Here is an 18,320-nt window from a genome sequence, read left to right as displayed (position 1 = left end):
CCTAAGTAACTGGAAGGATAGAAAATTCCAACTTCCCGAGAAGGTAAAGACCAGAGCAGATTTGGGGAAAGGGAACTCAGTGTTCAGTTTTAGATGCTTCATTAGTAGTCTAGGATACAAACTTGGAGCACAAAGAAAGGTCACTGTGACTGGAGCAGAATGAGTGAAGAAGGGAAGGACATGAGGCAAGTTCAGAGAGAGAGGTGGGTGCCTTTTAAAATTTAGTAGTAAGTTTGGATTTTATTTTAAGGCAAGAGGAAGTCACTGAAGGATTTTAAGCAACAGAGACACACATGATTTGTTATGAAAACATTATCCTGACAACAGTATGAAAAATGGATTGTAGAAGGAAAAGGACATTAGTTAGAAGACATTATAAAGGTCCAAGGGAAAGATGACTCAGACCAGAGTGATGACAACAGTGATGAAGAGAAGGTGGTGGATACATTTTGGGAACTGAATAGGAAAGTGAACTGGACGTAGGGAGAGAAAAGAGGAAAAGGAATTAAAGATGACTCCTAGGTTTTTTTGGCTTGAACATATGGGTGAATAATGATGTCATTTACTGAGTTAGAAAATCTGTAAGAGTAGAAGGTAAAACTACAAGAAAGTGAGAGCAAGTATAATATACTACACCCGATAATAACTAAACAAGTATTTAAAGGTTTATAACCTTGTTTACAGCATAGTAATTGGGAATAAAATACCAATAAACCACCTCGTTACACTGGCTGTGTGCTTGCGTATAATACTCAAGGGCTCGAGAAAGAGCATCCTCCTGTCCCAGCAGCCTTTCCCAGTGCAAGAGGGGTCAGAATGGGGGCTGAGACTGTGGGACAGTGAGAAGCTGCACAGTGACAAGGTTGTGGTGCACCTTGGCACATGAAGGCATAGACCAGAGGTCAAGAATGCAGGGTGAGGAAGGGCTGGGGAAGACCCACCAAGGCATGGGCCAGTGGGCATGGCGGCCAATTACATGGGCGATGAAATGAGGGCAGGGGTAACAGTGGTAGCAGACAGAAGAGTCAGTCAGCATGGCTGCTTGGGAGATTAGTTACATTGATCAAATAAGTAAATTGAGAACATAAGTAAATATATCGAGGATAATGAGAGCCAAGTTTCTGACTTCAGAGTAAGTACTTATAAACATGGAAAGGTTAAGGCTAGGAAGAACCCTAAGATATCAAGAGTCGGAGATATTCATATAAATTTATAGTTTTATAACGTACACACACAGGAAAATAGTTATAGATCTACGTTTGTGTGTTTATATAGATATGTGTACATATCACATACCATACATGTTTCCTAGATCTGTCCATTTGACAGGGTCTACAGGGTATCTATGTAATGATACCCTCTTAGCAATGAGCACACTGTAGGCTCTAATCTTGATTTCTGGATATCATCCTCAACTAAAAAGTATACGGTTCCTTGGAGAACTGACTGATTCCAGGGCTGGGAAAGGATGAGTAAAAGCTGGGCCTGGAGTATCTTGTGCCTGAAAGTAAGGACATGCTCAGTGAATGATGGAAACATGATTAAAGGACAGAAGTGCCAGCTGGAAGGGTCTCCCACTCAGGAGCAATTTGAGCAACAAAATAAATAATGATAGTAATGGGTTACAACCTGTTGCATCAAACAGAAATCCACAAGCACATGTTGATATAAATGAATGCATGAATGTATGAATGAATGAATGAGAGAGAGGAAAGCTCTTCCACACAGTAGAGTACTAATAAATGTAGAAGAGATGACGAGAATAAAGAATCACCATTTGGCAGCCATCACAGAGGTATCTGATTCACAGGTATCATCTATGGATACTAAAGTTGCTCTGTGGAGTTTGAGGAGGTACGGGATATTAGTATAGTGCTATAATACCGTCCTACAAAAAACTAATTGATTACAAAGGGGGAAAGGGCAACTTTAAAATGGAGAGAACTGATCAAGGTTGCCTTTTGATATAATCAGCTGAGAAGAATGAAGCATCATTTCTATGCATTCCCACCAAGAATGCATGACCCAAGTCAAGTTGTAAGGAAACATAAGATGAACCCAGGTTGAGAGTCACCCTACAGAAGGTAAGGCTTGTACTCTTGTACTCTTGAAACCTGTCAAAGACATGAAAGAAAAAGAGTGAGAAAATCTGACTGAAGGAATCTGATGACAACTGAATAGACACATATTCCTGAATGGGAAAATGGACCATGAAGGAAAAAGAGGGTTGAGACAGCTGGTTAAATCTGAATGGGGTCTGTGGATTAGATGGTAGTGTCATGTTATTCACGTCCTGACTTGGAAGGTTATACAGAAGAATGGCCTTGCTTTCGCAAATACATGCTAGAATGTTTAGGAGTGATGAGACATCATGTCTGAAGCTTGCTTTCAAAAGGCTCAGAGAAAGATTAATTAGAGACAACAGTTCCACAACTTTGTGAATGTACGAGAAACCTCTGAATTCAAAGAAAAAAAGAACAAAAGAAAGAGAATAATGATAACGGGAGTGTGCACCTGTGTACAGAAATGATGCAGATGGAGGAAATGCGGTAAAATGTTAAAAATGGGGAACCCCAACTGAAAAGGAGATGTATAGTTCTGGCAACTTTTCTGTAAGTATGAAATCATTTCAAAATAAATGAATTTTTTAAAAAGTGATTAGTATGTGACTAGGAACAAATATTCTAAAAGGGGAGGATTCCAATAACATTGGAAATCAAAACTAAAGCATTTAAAACAAAAAATAACACTAGTATCCAACCCTTAAGACTGCTCCCCAAGGCCTACAAAGAAATGTGCAGCAACAAAATGCAAACTATGATGGAACTAGCTCTCACTCCATCTGGCACTAATGGTCCAGGAAAATGCTTAAAGGAGGAAGAAAGAAAATCAATAATAGCCTTACCTGTTCTCTCTTTTAGTATCTCTCTAACCCATTCCTGCTCATCTTCTATTTTGTTTCATATAATCCTAATTACTCCTAATTTTTACCTATAACATTCATGTCCACTTTCCAAATTTTCCTCTCTCAACTTCAACTTGGCACATATTAAATCATATCCCTAAAAAGACCTTGAAAAATTTTAAAACATTTTTACTTGGGGAGGGGGGAATGGTATGATGCTAGGCACACAGGAATTGAGAATGAGGAGACAAAAGATTATGTCTCATTAAACTAAATTAACTGAAAGCCACTGTACCACACCATCCTGTGGCTGTGAGAGAATTTATTAATAATTTCATTTTAAGAAATCCTTCAGAGAAATCTAAAGGCCTAACAAAACCAAGATAGTCAACAAATGATAAAGCCAATTCTGACCTCCTTGCCAGGCCATGTTCACTCATAAATCACACAGGACCTTACCTTGGCTGCTTTAAGTAACATTTCTCTTTCTTCTACATCCTTTCTCTGCTTCTCCAGTTGATCTAGCTTTTCAAGAAATTTGAGCTGTGATCTGGTGTCATTAGACAGGATGTAATTTTCACTTGCCTGGGGAAAAAAAAGGTCTTATGATGATCCTAGGCAACACATTCTACATTAGGTCTTGTTATAAATCAGCTAAAGACAGTAACACAAACATAGGGAACTAAATTTACAGGAGGTAATATGTTTATTTCTGTTAAGCAAACAACAACAAAATAAGAACTTTAATCATCCTTAAAATTTGAGAGGTGATTAAGCATTGAAGTTTCAAAGAGCTTTCCTAGTAAGCTTCATCCAAGGGGAGGAAAAAGGAATTAAGCCAAGCAGATCCTAATAACTGGAAGTAGAAAGCAAGAGAGTGCACCATTTACCTATAATCTAAATCTTTTTATTTAAACTATCGTCCAGATCAGCAGACCTTAATGATTAATTAAATCGTAGGCCTGTGAAAGACAAAAATAAGAAACAATCATCTCACTGAAAAATATACCTAAGATGAAAGTTATCACCCTTGTTTCTATTGTTGAATTGGTCTAACCATGCCAAGTGAAGGCAACTTCTATGAAAATACAACATAAGACAAAATGGCAAACATTAAAATCCTAAACCCTGTTGTAAGGATTTCCTTAAGCTATGGACTTGGGCAGAAACTATAGTCAAAGAAATTAAGTATACAATGTATAAATGAGAGTCATAACAGAGAAGTATAATTATTCATCTTCAATGTTCCATAAAATGATAAAATTTATACTGTTTCATTTATTCTGATATTCTACAGTGTAAAACAGTGCTTTACAGTCTAAATATTTCATAATTTTATCTGATATGACCACCTATCTCTCCTCCTTTAATACATGTATGCTTGTTGGGGGTGGGGTGACTTCCTAACATCTACTCATTTCAGTAATTCAGACGTCCAAGCTGTAGGAGGGAGACTATAAAATAGGAAAACTGAATGTTTTTAAACATTTAGTCCAACGGTCAGTGCGTGGCTTGGAAATCTGGATACAGCACCATTCCCATCTTTGTTTTATCCCATGCTTATGGTTGATTCAATTAACTGGGACTGAGAGATTTCATATGCCCAAGATTCTTTTTAAATTAAATTTTTATTGTTGGTATTTAACTAGATCAAAAGAGTATTACATAGAATAATGAACAAGGATGTATTAGTGCTACTTATTTTACTTTGTGTTTAATACAAAAAGAATTCTCAAATGTTTTTAAAGTTAAATAATACAAGATAGAATATGGAATACATTATAAGCCAACCATATAGGCATAAACAATAACCAGTGGTTTCTTAAATACTTCATTTTTACCATTTTTGTGTTCATATACCCTGGAGATAATTTACTGACAGGATTTAATTTAAAAGGACAGCAAATGCTAAATTAAAAAGGGGCACAGACTTTCTAAATTTGAACCCAATCTCATTTCCATGTTAAGATTCCTTCTCTCTCTTCCAACTCAGTACAACTGCCTCTTGCTTAATGCATCCTTCCTTTACTCTTACACATCCTAAACAACTGAGTGTCTTCCCTACTTCTACTGAGTCTCCAATTTTATTTAAACAACAGTAACCCCAATCTTATCATGATGCTTCCTGTCTACCCAGCTGGTCTAACTGAAGTCTTTTTGCACCACAGAGTCAGGTGGTTTAGCAGTGAAAATATAAGGACTCAGACCAAACAATAACATCATCAAGTGAATCCCATCTAAAGAAAGTACTACAGCCCCTTTCAACTGGAAAACATGAAGTTTCTCCACAGCCACTGGCACGTAGAAGACTCTAACATATCTTCAGTGGGAAAAAAGCTGGCAGCAAGATCAAAAGCTTTGTATCACGTGTGTCACTTTCTACTTCTTTACTTAAATCTCAGTTTATGGACTATGATTAATTAGAGAATTACGTCTAACCAGGTGAAAGATTATCAAAAGTAGATGGATTTCAAATGGAAAGAGATGGTGGGATTTTGCTTTTAATAAAAGTAGCTTGGGGCTTCCCTGGTGGCGCAGTGGTTGAGGGTCTGCCTGCCGGTGCGGGGGACGCAGGTTCGGGCCCTGGTCTGGGAGGATCCCACATGCCGCGGAGCAACTAGGCCCGTGAGCCACAATTACTGAGCCTGCACGTCTGGAGCCTGTGCTCCGCAACAAGAGAGGCTGCGATAGTGAGAGGCCCGCGCACCGCGATGAAGAGTGGCCCCCACTTGCCGCAACTAGAGAAAAAAAAAAAAACCCTCACACAGAAACGAAGACCCAACACAGCCATAAATAAATAAATAATTAAAAAAAAATAAAAGTAGCTCACTTTTGTGAAATTCATGGAGTAAAATTTCCCATACTGTACAGATAAAAATAAATCCTATCAGGGATGAACTGAAATATAAGGACAGGGCTCAATCTGTGACACAAAGATTATTAAAATCAAAGTCTACAAAATAAGTATATAATTTTGAACTAGATCCAAATATAATTAAATGATTATTATTTCTGTTTAAAGAAGGATGATCATGTAGCTGCTTGTCTATATGTGCAAATTCACACAGTGGCATTAGCTGTATTAAGGAATAAGTGTGGGGAAAGGTGGACAGGGGAAAATCAATCAGGATAGGCAGTGTCAAGACAGAAGGTTAAGAAGGTGTTAGCTTTAAGCTAAGTTATTGAGTTTCTAAGTGGGGTAGATACTATCCATTTTGCCTGGGGCAACTAAATCCTTGAAATATGTGTTATTGATATACATTAGAAGAACTACTCCATCTGAAGGCTATACATAATAGAGCTTTGGATGGCATTCTGGATAGTAAACATTACTTGGAAAAATTCTATTCTATACTAAAGGTACATGCTACATTTTGTATACAAACTGCTTACTGTAAATGAAAGTGCACTCATGTATATCTGAAACAACAGGGTGTTTGAGGCAGGAAAAGGGGAGAATCCAGATGTGAAAAATTATAAGGCTCTTTAAAAAGTTACAGTAAAAAGACAAAAAGGAAGACTAATCCCCCCACATCCCAAAAGTGAAGGTAAATTGTTATCAATTTAAATTAGGTTACTGCAAATTTAGGATGCTAATTGTAATCCCCAAGGTAACCACTAAGAAAATATCTAAAAAATACACACACACACACGCACGCGCGTGTGCGCGCGTGCGCGCACAAAGGGAATCAAAACAGTATACAACAACAAAAAAAATCAAACAAAAAAGAAGGCAGTAGTAAAGGAGTGCCAAAAAAGCTGTAAGACACACACAAAACCAGAAATAGCAGAAGTAAGTTCTTCCTTAATCAGTAATTACTTTAAATGTGAACGGATTAAACTCCTCAATCAAAAGGTAGAGACTGACAGAATGGATAAAAAGCAAAAATCCAACTATATGCTGTCTACAAGATATTGGCTTTAGATAAAAGCACAAATAGGTTGCAAGTCAAAGGATGGGAAAAAAATATTCCATGCAAATAATAACCAAAAGAAAGCAGGGGTGGTTATACTAATATCAGGCAAGACAGACTTTGTGTCAAAAACTGTTAAAAGAGACAGGACATTATATACTGACAAAAGAGTGAATTCACCAAGAAGATCTAACAAGAAGATATACACACTAGACAACAGAGCCCCCAAATATATGAAGCAAACACTGACAGAACTAAAGAGAAATAGTTTTACAATAGTAGTTGAAGTCTTCAATACCCTACTTTCAATACTGGATTGAATACCTATACAGAATATCAATATGGAAATAGAGGACCTAACACTATAAACCAACTAGATCTAAGAGACATATATGAACATTCCTCCCCAACAACAGCAGAATACACATTCTTCTCAAGTGCACATGGAACATTCTCCAAGACAGACCATATGTTAGGCCACAAAACAAGCCTCAATAAATTTAAAATGATTGAATTGTGCTAAGACTATTCTCTGACAACAATGGAATGAAGCTAGAAATCAACAACAGAAGGAAAACTGGAAATTTCATGAATATGTGGAAATTAAACAATATACTCTCAAATAACCAATGAAATAAAGAGATCTCAAGGGAAATTAGAAAATACCTAAGAAGATGAATGAAAACAAAAACACAATGTACCAAAACTTATAGAATGCAGCAAAAGCAGTGCTCAGAGAGAGTTTTATAGCAATAAATAAATGCCTACATTAAAAGGGTAGATCTTAAATCAGTAACCAACCTTACAGCTTCAGGAAACAAAATGAGAAATGAAAGTAGGATCATTACCACTGACCTTACAGAAATAAAAAGGATCATTAGAGAATACTATGAACAACTGTATGCCAACAAATTAAATAACCTAGAAGAAATGGACAAATTCCAGAAGCACACAAAAATAAATACTGATATTAGGGGTTTTTTCACAGCTTTTTCTGATGATCATATATTTTTAAGTCAGTCCAGCAAATTCTCACAAAGATTTAGACAAGTGAGGACCTCAGCAACTATAAATAGTTCTTCCAAAGTTCTAAATGAAGCAGAAAGGAGAGAAAACAGAATGATTTCCTCTAGGAAATTTACCGGTGGTAGAGTGGCTGATCTTCCCTAGATTGCTTTTAACCTATGTGTAGGACATCATGACAATGACCATTCTTGCAAACTCAAAACCTTATAAGGTTACCCATATACCACATTGTACAAAATCTACCTATGAACATTTCTTGATATAGGGGGAAAAGGTTATCTTTTTCAACCCTCATTACCCAATAAATTTGTTCTCCATCAAAACCATAATGCAAATAAATCTAATGCTTTCATCTTGATGATGGCAAGTGATTTGGTTCACACTACTAGGGATAAGATAGGCTATTCTTGCATTTAATTTTTTATAAAAGTGGTCAATATCAATAATGAGTGGCACCAATATTAGCACTCAATGCAATCATTTAACTTATTAAAAGGAACAGGAGTGCTAGCAGAGAACGGATCACTGAAGAGAACACAGCTATCCAATATATTATCCCTTCTAACATATCCTCCCTCCCACTCAAGAGCTTTAGGAGGAGAAGCCTCAGTCAGAACAGATGCAAATTTCAATGTACAGTGACACAGAAGCTTTGGATACCATTTGAAACCCTATTTTATTTGTCATGTAAGCGTATCTAAATAAGGCAAATTAGGAATGAGACTTTTATTTTCTACCAATATGAAATATGTCTCGACCATTTCCTTGAAAAAATATACTTAGAATATGAATCCATATCAAAAAACTACCTTTAACACAATAAAAAAGAGACAGAAGAGTTTGTTCTTCTTTAAGGATTTCCTTTACCTTGTAAGTTGTCATTCGATGCTGAGCGATTGTAGTCAGTTTTTCTAGAAGGCCTCGTAATCGTTCCTGTGTTGCATGGGAGATCAAGTTCACAGCATCAGAGTTAAGTTCTGTAATGTCATGCTTTTTACCTGTGGAAGCAGAGAAAATCCATTACGTGTTTTAGTAGTGGCTGATAATTGAAATAATTAGCACAGCAGGTATTCTGTTCCCCCTGGAAGTCATACCCATTATGAATAAAGGTTTGGAGATTATGATTTTCCTGGTAAAGTCACAACTTCAAAGATCTTAGACATTACATTAATAAAACCTAGCCTGAAGCCTCAGAAAATATAGACATTGTTTCACTTAGCCTCTAGACTCATTCTCCTTGCAAGGTCATTTATAGGACAAAGTTAATAAGAACACAAATCAAGTCTAGTGTTCAGGGAGGAAAATGGTAACTGCAGAAATCAGTGCTGTATTCTGTTAATTTTAGTCATTAAAAAAATAGAAAATTACATTTTGCCGTTTGACACTGTTAACAATTTATGACATTTATTTCAGTTAATTCAGATTGCGAGCCTCTGTTAATAACTTGTCTGCATGACACACCTATACTCCTTTTGTCCATTACCGATCATGCTTATTTTGCACTAACTCATGTTCCATAAGTTGACCTGGTAATTAATTTACAAGTTGAAATGGTTTCAAAGCCTCATCATTTTACCCATCAATTTGAAAAATTTCTCTTTCACTATATCTCCTTCCATAAATAAACCAAACTTCTATTCTTCCTTCTGCTAACTAGAAAGAAAGTTTCAGGAAAACAATTTGGACCACATACCCCAAAGCAGAAGCTCATTTATAAGTCAACCTTATCAGTTTTTAAATAGTAATTCTCCAGCTCAGTGAAACAACCTGTATCATCAGAGACCTAACTCTAAAGATAAAGGTAATTAGGTAATCTCATTTAAATGAGCTTTTAAATAGTGCTATTGTGTTTGTTTTTAACATATGTATTTATAGAAATTTAAAATATATTATTGTTTGATTTTGCACTCTATCTGAAACATACTCATATACTCAAAGTGTGAATGAGTATTGCAAAAAACAAGCTTTAATTAAAAGCTAACAATTCTTAAACACATTCTTTGACATTATTCTATAACAAATGTTAAACTTCATTCAAAATGTGGGCTATAGTAAATCACACAGGAAAACGATATAAAATGATTCAGCTTCTCCTATAACAAACCTTCAAAACAAAGCAGTTCATTACTTTGTAGCAAAAATGAATTAATCACCAAGTTATGATTCAAGGAGGGGAAAAACACTGAAAAGTCAAATCTGCTTTACTAAAACATCAGCATAAACAAATAGTGGGAGCCTTCTATAGAAGGAATAATGCAATTTCAAAACAATCCAATGATTAAAATTATAATTAAACATAGAGTATATAGAGGATGACATGCCAGTTAATTCTTAAAGAAAGTGAACATTTAAGAATATATAGGGTTTGGGGAGAAACTTTGAAAATAATTTCATATGTATTTTATAAAACAGAAACCTATGCTAAAGAAATATCGTATGTTTAAAATACTAAAAATAAACAAGTGCTGGGAGTTGCAATCAATTCCAGGGCTTAGTGAACAATCAAACATTCTAATATCTTCACTAAACTGATGATAAAACATAACAGAGTTACAAGTTAAAGTCTCACCTTAAAATAAAACACTCCCTTTAGTAAAGTCACCATTAACTGTTTAAGGCAATCTAGTAGGTGTTTGCAAGCTTACTATGTGATTTTTACAGAATGTCTGTGTAATTTAATTTAGGTAATTAGCAAAAAAGGAAGAACACTGGCATGTTTACTCCTCTAACATATTCAAGTAAGAAAATCTTCCTCCCCAAATTCTTTGGGTTACTTTATAATTCCTGTTATTAAGAAATGGTCTTGGTTCTGATCTATTCTGTAAACATGGAATTTTATTATAAATGAAAAAATTCCTAGAAATATATAACTCCATTCACTCCATGGTTTTTGTTTTTGTTTTAAAAGCTTAGGTAATTTAGAGGGAAGAAGTTCTGCAATTTTCCATCATATTAAATGACAAGTTGGTGTTTTACCATCAAGAACTGAAAATACAAAGAGTTCTCCTTGAAAGCAGAGGTTAGCAAACTAAATCTGGTCTCTATAGATAAAGTTTGATGGCAATACAGTCTTTTCTATTTGTTCATATGCTGTCTACAGTTGCTTCTGTAACATAACAGCAGAGGTAAGCAGTTGCAACACAGACTATATGGCTCACAAAGTGGCGAATATTTATGATCTGGTCCTTTGCGGGAAGAAATATTGTCAATCCCTGTCCTAAATGATGGAAAATGCTCTGTCAAACTAAAAGTTTTCCTATCATATAATCAAGGTTTAAATCAAGCTAGAAATAAAATTTAGAAGGGGGGCAGGGAATTGCTAAAACTAAGTATGAATCTACTTCTACTCCACCAGAGTTCTAAATAATTATATGGCTAAAAGGAGTTAAAACACCAGTAAATTTCCCAAGCCATCACAGAAAGATATTTGCTTAGGCTTATTCCAAAGTTAAGGTACCCTCTCCTATACAATAGAAAATACAATGCAAAGAAGAAAACGAAAGAGAAAGAAAGAGAGGGAGGGAGGGGAGGAGGAGGAGGAGGGAGGGCTGGAGAGGAGAGAAATCAAACAAAACACAAGCAAACAGCAAACAAACATTTTACAATTAGCTCTTCTGAATTTCTTTCCCTTTGAACTACTGTAAATTCTAGTTTTTCAAGATAAAAGAAGGATAACATATAACCAACTTAAATTAGAGGTGAAAAAAGTGATAATCTCAATAACATACAGTAGGAGCTCACATATTTCTTTATTGAGTAATTGTGAAGTAGACTTAGAATATGTAATAGTAATGTATTTTGAAGTCCTTAAATATACCATGGATGTATCAAAAATCTGAAACCTTCACATTTTTGTGTCAGGCCTTCAACACAGAATGTAAAGGTTCTTAGTCAAGCATACTAAAAGGTCACTGGCACTGGCCCCTCAAATTGGACATGGGTGAAGGAAGAGAGCTAGAGGAGACTCCAATAAGTCCCTGTGTCAGGACACAAGAAGTGAGATAACTCACATGCAACAATCTCTCTCCAATCTGTCTCTTTTTTCAGTTACCACTGCAAGTTTGGTATTAAACAACAACAAAAAAGCTGTTTGGCTCCAGAATAAAACTGGTATGTTCTCTTCCATTTCCTTTCACATACTTCAGGCCACCCAGCAACTACTCCTGGCCAGAAAGAACTCTGATATTCTAGTTTAGTTCTTTTACAGTATGGATGGGTTTGAATTTCAGGATTGAGATGAGGAAAAAGGGACTTACTCTCATTGACTATTTCTTTATTTCATAAACACAAACTTGTAACAAGTTACATGCCTAAAGCCCAACCAAGGAAGAACAGCACAGAAAAAAATAGTATATCATAAGCATATATTCATTTTTTACACATCTATTCTCCCATTAAGATGAATAAAATATTAACTTCTATTATCTACACCAGAAACCATAGGTTACATGATTTAAGTTACATTAATAATTTTTAAAATAAAATACTTTTTTCTATAACACCCATGAAATCTTGATTACTTCCAGAGCCTTTTTTAAGCCTCAGAATTTCCAGAAAAACCAACCCAGGCTATCTCTTTCGATAGCATTTTCCTTGGAAGAGACAGTCCTATCAGGTCAATAATCGTACTTACCAATGTCTAAAATTCTCTTTTGTAGAGCTCCAATGAAAAGAAACGGTTCATCTTTACATGACTGAACAAGTGTGCCCACCAATTCAGAGTTTGTTGCTAAGATGCAGGCATTTTCTTCACTAAGGTTGACCCCTGCCATGGAAGTCACATCATTGATGTCATCTTCATCTCTAATAGAAAAAAAAGAAAGCTTTCAGTGGTGGTGGTATGTGAATGAGTGATTTAAGAGAGCAAAGATGGCTTCCCCGATGACGCAGTTGTTGAGAATCTGCCTGCCAATGCAGGGGACACGGGTTCGAGCCCTGGTCTGGGAAGATTCCACATGCCGCGGAGCAACCGGGCCCGTGAGCCGCACTTACTGAGCCTGCGCGCCCGTGAGCCACACTTACTGAGCCTGCGCGTCTGGAGCCCGTGCTCCGCAACAAGAGAGACCGCGATAGTGAGAGGCCCGCGCACCGCGATAAAGAGCGGCCCCTGCTTGCCACAGCTAGAGAAAGCCCTCGCACAGAAACGAAGACCCAACACAGCCATAAATTAATTAAATAAATAAATAAATAAATAAATAAATAAATAAAAGAGAGCAAAGAATTATAGATCTCTCCTTATAACTAAAGACATTATTTTACTCAATTTATCTAAGCAAGAGAAGTAAAGCATGGCTATCTTTCCGTCAGCCTTTAAAATTCATTGGTGTTTCTAACCACTAGTGTACATTTAATATCAGAAAGATGAATCAGAAGCAACTTTAGTCTCCTAGTGCCCATCTCTCCCGCTCTCAGTTTAGTAAATAAGATACTCTAAGAGGGATTTGGAAGTTATACTAAGTTATCCCAAATTGCAGGTAATGAAAGAATGAAATAAAAACAGACTTCTTTGTTTTCATCCAAGATGATTTAAAAACCCCTCAGATATCCCCAGTGCAGTCCACTGTTCCACTGAGGAGCAGGAGAATTCCCCCAATCCCTAAAGGTCCATACCCGTGTAAAAGCCCTTGAGAAGAAGCTTTCTAGACTAGCTATTCTGAAACCATATGGTTAAAACTAGTTTTGTTTTTCCGCTTCAGACTTTTGGTGTGCTCCATCTGTACCAACTGAATTCATTAAACCACCTCCTCAAGCAAGTGGCTGCAAAGGGCTTATATTTAAAATATAAAATTATACACACATATGTAAAAGACATACATATAAAAACACAAAATATGTTTGAGCTCCTTGCATTGTGCCAGCAAAATTAAATAGTTGCTTTTATCTAATAGAATTGCTACATGGCTACAGTACTAAGATGAGTATATATGTTTAAGGATAGAGAAGTGAGAGACAAAAACACTAAAATTCCCTTATGGCATTTTTAACACCCTGTAATAACAAGCATATTACTGATCATAACTCATGTACCAATGCATAACATAATTTACACAAACATGATTATATAAAAAACATATTGTTTCTATTTATTGCATGGGCCAAAAGATAGATCATGTGGTTTCATGTCAACAGATTTAAATTATGAACCTCCTTGCGGTAATGCATTTATGCACAAAAAAGGGAAATAAAGTATAACTGTCAAGCGCTCAAGATATAAAGGCCTCTGGTGTTCAGCTTTAAAAAGCAGCATGTTAGGAGTGAGAGGGCAAGAGCCCCTACTCACACAGGTATGAGAGATTCAAACTAAATGAAAGAAAGTTAAGTGCTGGACATAGCAGTTGCAAGGGAAGAGAAAGAACAATGGTCTCACAATCTGAACACTATATTTAAAAACCTAACATTAGGGCTTCCCTGGTGGCGCAGTGGTTGAGAATCTGCCTGCCAATGCAGGGGACATGGGTTCAAGCCCTGGTCTGGGAAGATCCCACATGCCACGGAGCAACTAGGCCCGTGAGCCACAACTACTGAGCCTGCGCGTCTGGAGCCTGTGCTCCGCAACAAGAGAGGCCGCTATAGTGAGATGCCCGCGCACCGCGATGAAGAGTGGCCCCTGCTCGCTGCAACTGGAGAAAGCCCTCACACAGAAACGAAGACCCAACACAGCCATAAGTAAATAAATAAATAAATAAAATAATAATAATAATAATTAAAAAAAAAAAAAAAAACCTAACATTAAAAGGTGTGTCTCTGTAATGGAGAAAAGAAAAAAAATGTAATTAGTATCTCAAATCAACCAAATGAAACACGCAATATAAATAAACTGTATGGGGACTTCCCTGGTGGTCCAATGGATAAGACTCCATGCTCCCAATGCAGGGGGCCCAGGGTTGATCTCTGGTCAGGGAACTAGAGCCCGCATGCCACAACTAAAAGAGCCCACACACCACAACTAAAGATCCTGCATGCCGCAACGAAGATCCCATGTGTTGCAACTAAGACCTGGCACAGTCAAATTCATAAATACTTAAAAAAAAAAAAATCTATATGAAAATGGTTGGACTCCACCTCATCAAATGTCACAGAGGTACTGTCAGAGGGATGGTATGCTGAGAATGGTTCTAAGAATCAATTTACCAACTATGTAAACAAAGAAGTATTCCAGAAACATCTAAACATTTAAAGTCTAAAGTGTAAGACGTAGAGAATGGACATGAGGACACGGGGAGGGGGAAGGGTAAGCTGGGACGAAGTGAGAGAGTGGCATGGACATATATACACTACCAAATGTAAAATAGATAGATAGTGGGAAGCAGCCGCATAGCACAGGGAGATCAGCTCAGTGTTTTGTGACCACCTAGAGGGGTGGGATAGGGAGGGTGGGAGGGAGATGCAAGACGGAGGAGATATGGGGATATATGTATATGTATAGCTGATTCACTTTGTTATACAGCAGAAACTAACACACCATTGTAAAGCAATTATACTCCAATAAAGATGTTAAAAATAAATAAATAAAATCTATAGCATAAGAACAGTAGAAACCATAAACCTAAAGATGGACCAAGATCTGAGTAAAAAAGTATTTTAAAAGGTCTGAGTAAAAAATATTTAAAAAACCCCAAGTATCAAGAAAATGAAAAGACAAGCCATACAATGGGAGAAAACATTTGTAAAAGACATATCTGATAAAGGACTGTTATTCAAAACATATAAAGAACTCTTAAAACTCAACAATATGAAAACAAACAGATTAAAAAATGGGCCAAAGACCTAATAGACACCTCACCAAAAAGACGTGCAGATGGCAAACAAGCATAAGAAAAGATGCTCCACATCCTATGTCATCAGGGAAATGCAAATTAAAACAATGAGATACCATTACACGTCTATCAGAATGGCCAAAATCCTGAACACTGACAGCACCAAATGCTGATGAGGGTGTGGAGCAACAGGAACTCTCATTCATTGCTGGTAGGAATGCAAAATGGTACAGCTACTATGAAAGACAGTTTGGCAGTTTATTACAAAACTAATGATCCAGCAGTTACACTTCTTAGTACTAACCCAAAGGAGCTGAAAATTTATGCCCACACTAAAACCTGTACATGGATGTTTATAGCAGATTTACTCTTAATTGTCAAAACTTGGAAACAACCAAGATGTCATTCAGCAGGTGACTGGATAAATAAACTGTGGTAAATCCAAACAATAGAATATTATTGAGTCCTAAAAAGAAACGGTATCATACCATGAAAAGACTAGAAGAAACTTAAATGCACATTATTAAGTGAAGTAAGCCAATCTGAAAAGGCTACATACTGATGATTCCAACTATATGACATTCTGGAAAACGCAAATTATGGAGACAATAAAATGACCAGTGGTTGCCAGGCGTTAGCAGAGAGGGATGAATATGCAGAAAACAGAGGACTTTCAGGACAGTGAAACATACAGTATCTGTATGATACTATAATGGTCTATACATGTCATTACACATTTGTCAAAACCCACAGAATGTACCACACACCTAGTGAACTGTAAGGTAAACTATGAACTTTGGGTGATAATGATGTCTCGATGCAGGTTCATCAATCGTAACAAACAGACCACTCTGGTGGGGGATGTGGATAATGGGGGAGGCTGTGCATGTGCTGCCATTTTCTACAACGTCCAAATCAATTTTTTGCTATGAACCTAAAACTACTCTAAGAAATAGTCTATTTAAAAAAAAAAAGGCCAAGTACAAATCGATGAAAAGTCAGTTCACTCCAAAAGAGAATACCAACCAGTTACTTAACACCTTTAGGACTCAAATTTTTCTTCCTCTAAAAAATGAATAACTTAGATTAGGTACTTTCTAAGGTCACTCTCAGCCACTTAAAAGAATGAGGCAGCTCTCTTTGGCCAGACACAGAACAAATGCCAAGGTGTATTGTGAAGTGGGAAAAAACTAAACAAAACATAACAAGGTATAGAACAGACTGCACCTTGAAAAAAATACACACACACAAGCATAACATATCTCTGGATGCACAAGAAATTCTCCTCTGGAGAGGGAAACAGGGAAGCATGGATAGGAAGAAGATTTCATTTATACCACATCATACTCCCTTCTACCCTTTGAATGTTGTAGTGTATACACAGATTACCCAATCAAATGGTTAGTGATATTTTAAAAAATAATATATAAATAAACAGAGAAAGAAAACTGGAGACAGAAAAATATTATGAAGTTTAGACATATGGCCTCATCCTTCCTTTAAAAAAAATCAGAATTGCTTAAGGTACACAGGACATGGCCTTTACACACATGCACACAACACTGATTGTTCACAATCTCAGCTGTTTGCCAGGTACACAGGCCCTGTAAACTGCACCCTGCTTCCACAGGCAAGTTCCCACATACCCCTGCTGAAATCTCACATACAGACTGGAGAGACCAGTACCAGGCCTCCTTACTAACAGTACCATGCACAGTACTAGAACTGAACAGAACTCATTAATGAGGAGACTGCCCCTTGTCTTTTAGAATCTTCTTGCAGCCCTTCTCTGAACTAAGAAGGGAGTTAACCACCCAATAAGATTTGTTCTTGCCTACCCCCCCCCCAATTTGGCCCCAAGCTGAACACAGCTCCCTCTAGTTCAGCTGCCAGTTGCTATGGTTACAGAGGGCAGCAGGAATAGAGGAAGACCCCTACTGAGGGAAGAGGAAAAGGTACCACAATAAACAGTACCCGAACCACTTAAAACTTCCTCTAAGAAAGGAGGCAGACTAAAGGAAAGCAAAGACAACACAGTGTTGTAGCAGCATTATTGATAAGGCTAAATATTGTAAGATAGGCCAAGGCAGTAATAAAGGCTTTGATGCTGAGGCGTATTTGTGATTCTGGGTTGGCTCAATTTTAAAGGAAAAGAAAGTGAGAACCTCCAAATCGCATCTTCAAGTCTTCTGGTCTAATGCAGTATGTCTTTTAACGAAGGTGCTGTGAAAGATAACCTGTTTCATTTTAAAAGACATACAAAAAGGAAATTTAATAGTGCCTCAGTAGAAAAAGGCTTCCAACTCAAGATTCTGTGGGGAGTAATAGGTTAATATGCAAAAATTAAAGTAGCATTACCCAATTATCATTAATACCTTGCATTTTGGTTTCTGAAACTGATCTAATTCTTTAGCTTTTTATAAAGTTAACCATTGCTTGTGCCTACCTTCTTAAATCTCTTCTACCCTCTTAAGATCTGTAATAGCACCAGACTAATTTTTATATAGTAGAGAAAATCACATTACTTTCCTATTCAAAAACATTTCATGATCCTATGAGCTCAACCTGATATTCAAGGCCTTCCAAGTAACGACCTTAACTTAGCACTCTTACCTCCCATTCCTCACCATAAAATAGCTCCTACTGATTCTGGCTTTCCTGTTCTAGTCTTTAGCTTCTCTTGCTTTATTATCTTTCAGCTGTCAGTGCCTTATCTAT

At 36.8% G+C, this 18,320-nt stretch overlaps 1 protein-coding gene across 3 annotated transcripts in view; it reads right to left on the bottom strand.

The window, feature by feature from the left end:
* Positions 1 to 18,320, bottom strand: part of TAF4B (TATA-box binding protein associated factor 4b) — a 115,708-nt gene that overhangs the window by 48,152 nt on the left and 49,236 nt on the right. For all 3 annotated transcript variants that reach the window (XM_059893709.1, XM_059893711.1, XM_059893710.1), the window contains 3 exons: positions 12,479 to 12,648; positions 8,713 to 8,843; positions 3,365 to 3,490 (listed from right to left, as the gene is read on the bottom strand). In XM_059893709.1, coding sequence (XP_059749692.1) covers positions 3,365 to 3,490; positions 8,713 to 8,843; positions 12,479 to 12,648 — 427 coding nt within the window. The remainder of the gene's footprint in view (positions 1 to 3,364; positions 3,491 to 8,712; positions 8,844 to 12,478; positions 12,649 to 18,320) is intronic.

The sequence above is a fragment of the Balaenoptera ricei genome, chromosome 14, assembly GCF_028023285.1.
Source record: "Balaenoptera ricei isolate mBalRic1 chromosome 14, mBalRic1.hap2, whole genome shotgun sequence".
NCBI classification, from domain to species: domain Eukaryota; kingdom Metazoa; phylum Chordata; class Mammalia; order Artiodactyla; family Balaenopteridae; genus Balaenoptera; species Balaenoptera ricei.
The sequence above is the reverse complement of the archived record's forward strand: the minus strand, read 5'-3'. Positions and strand labels throughout refer to the sequence as shown.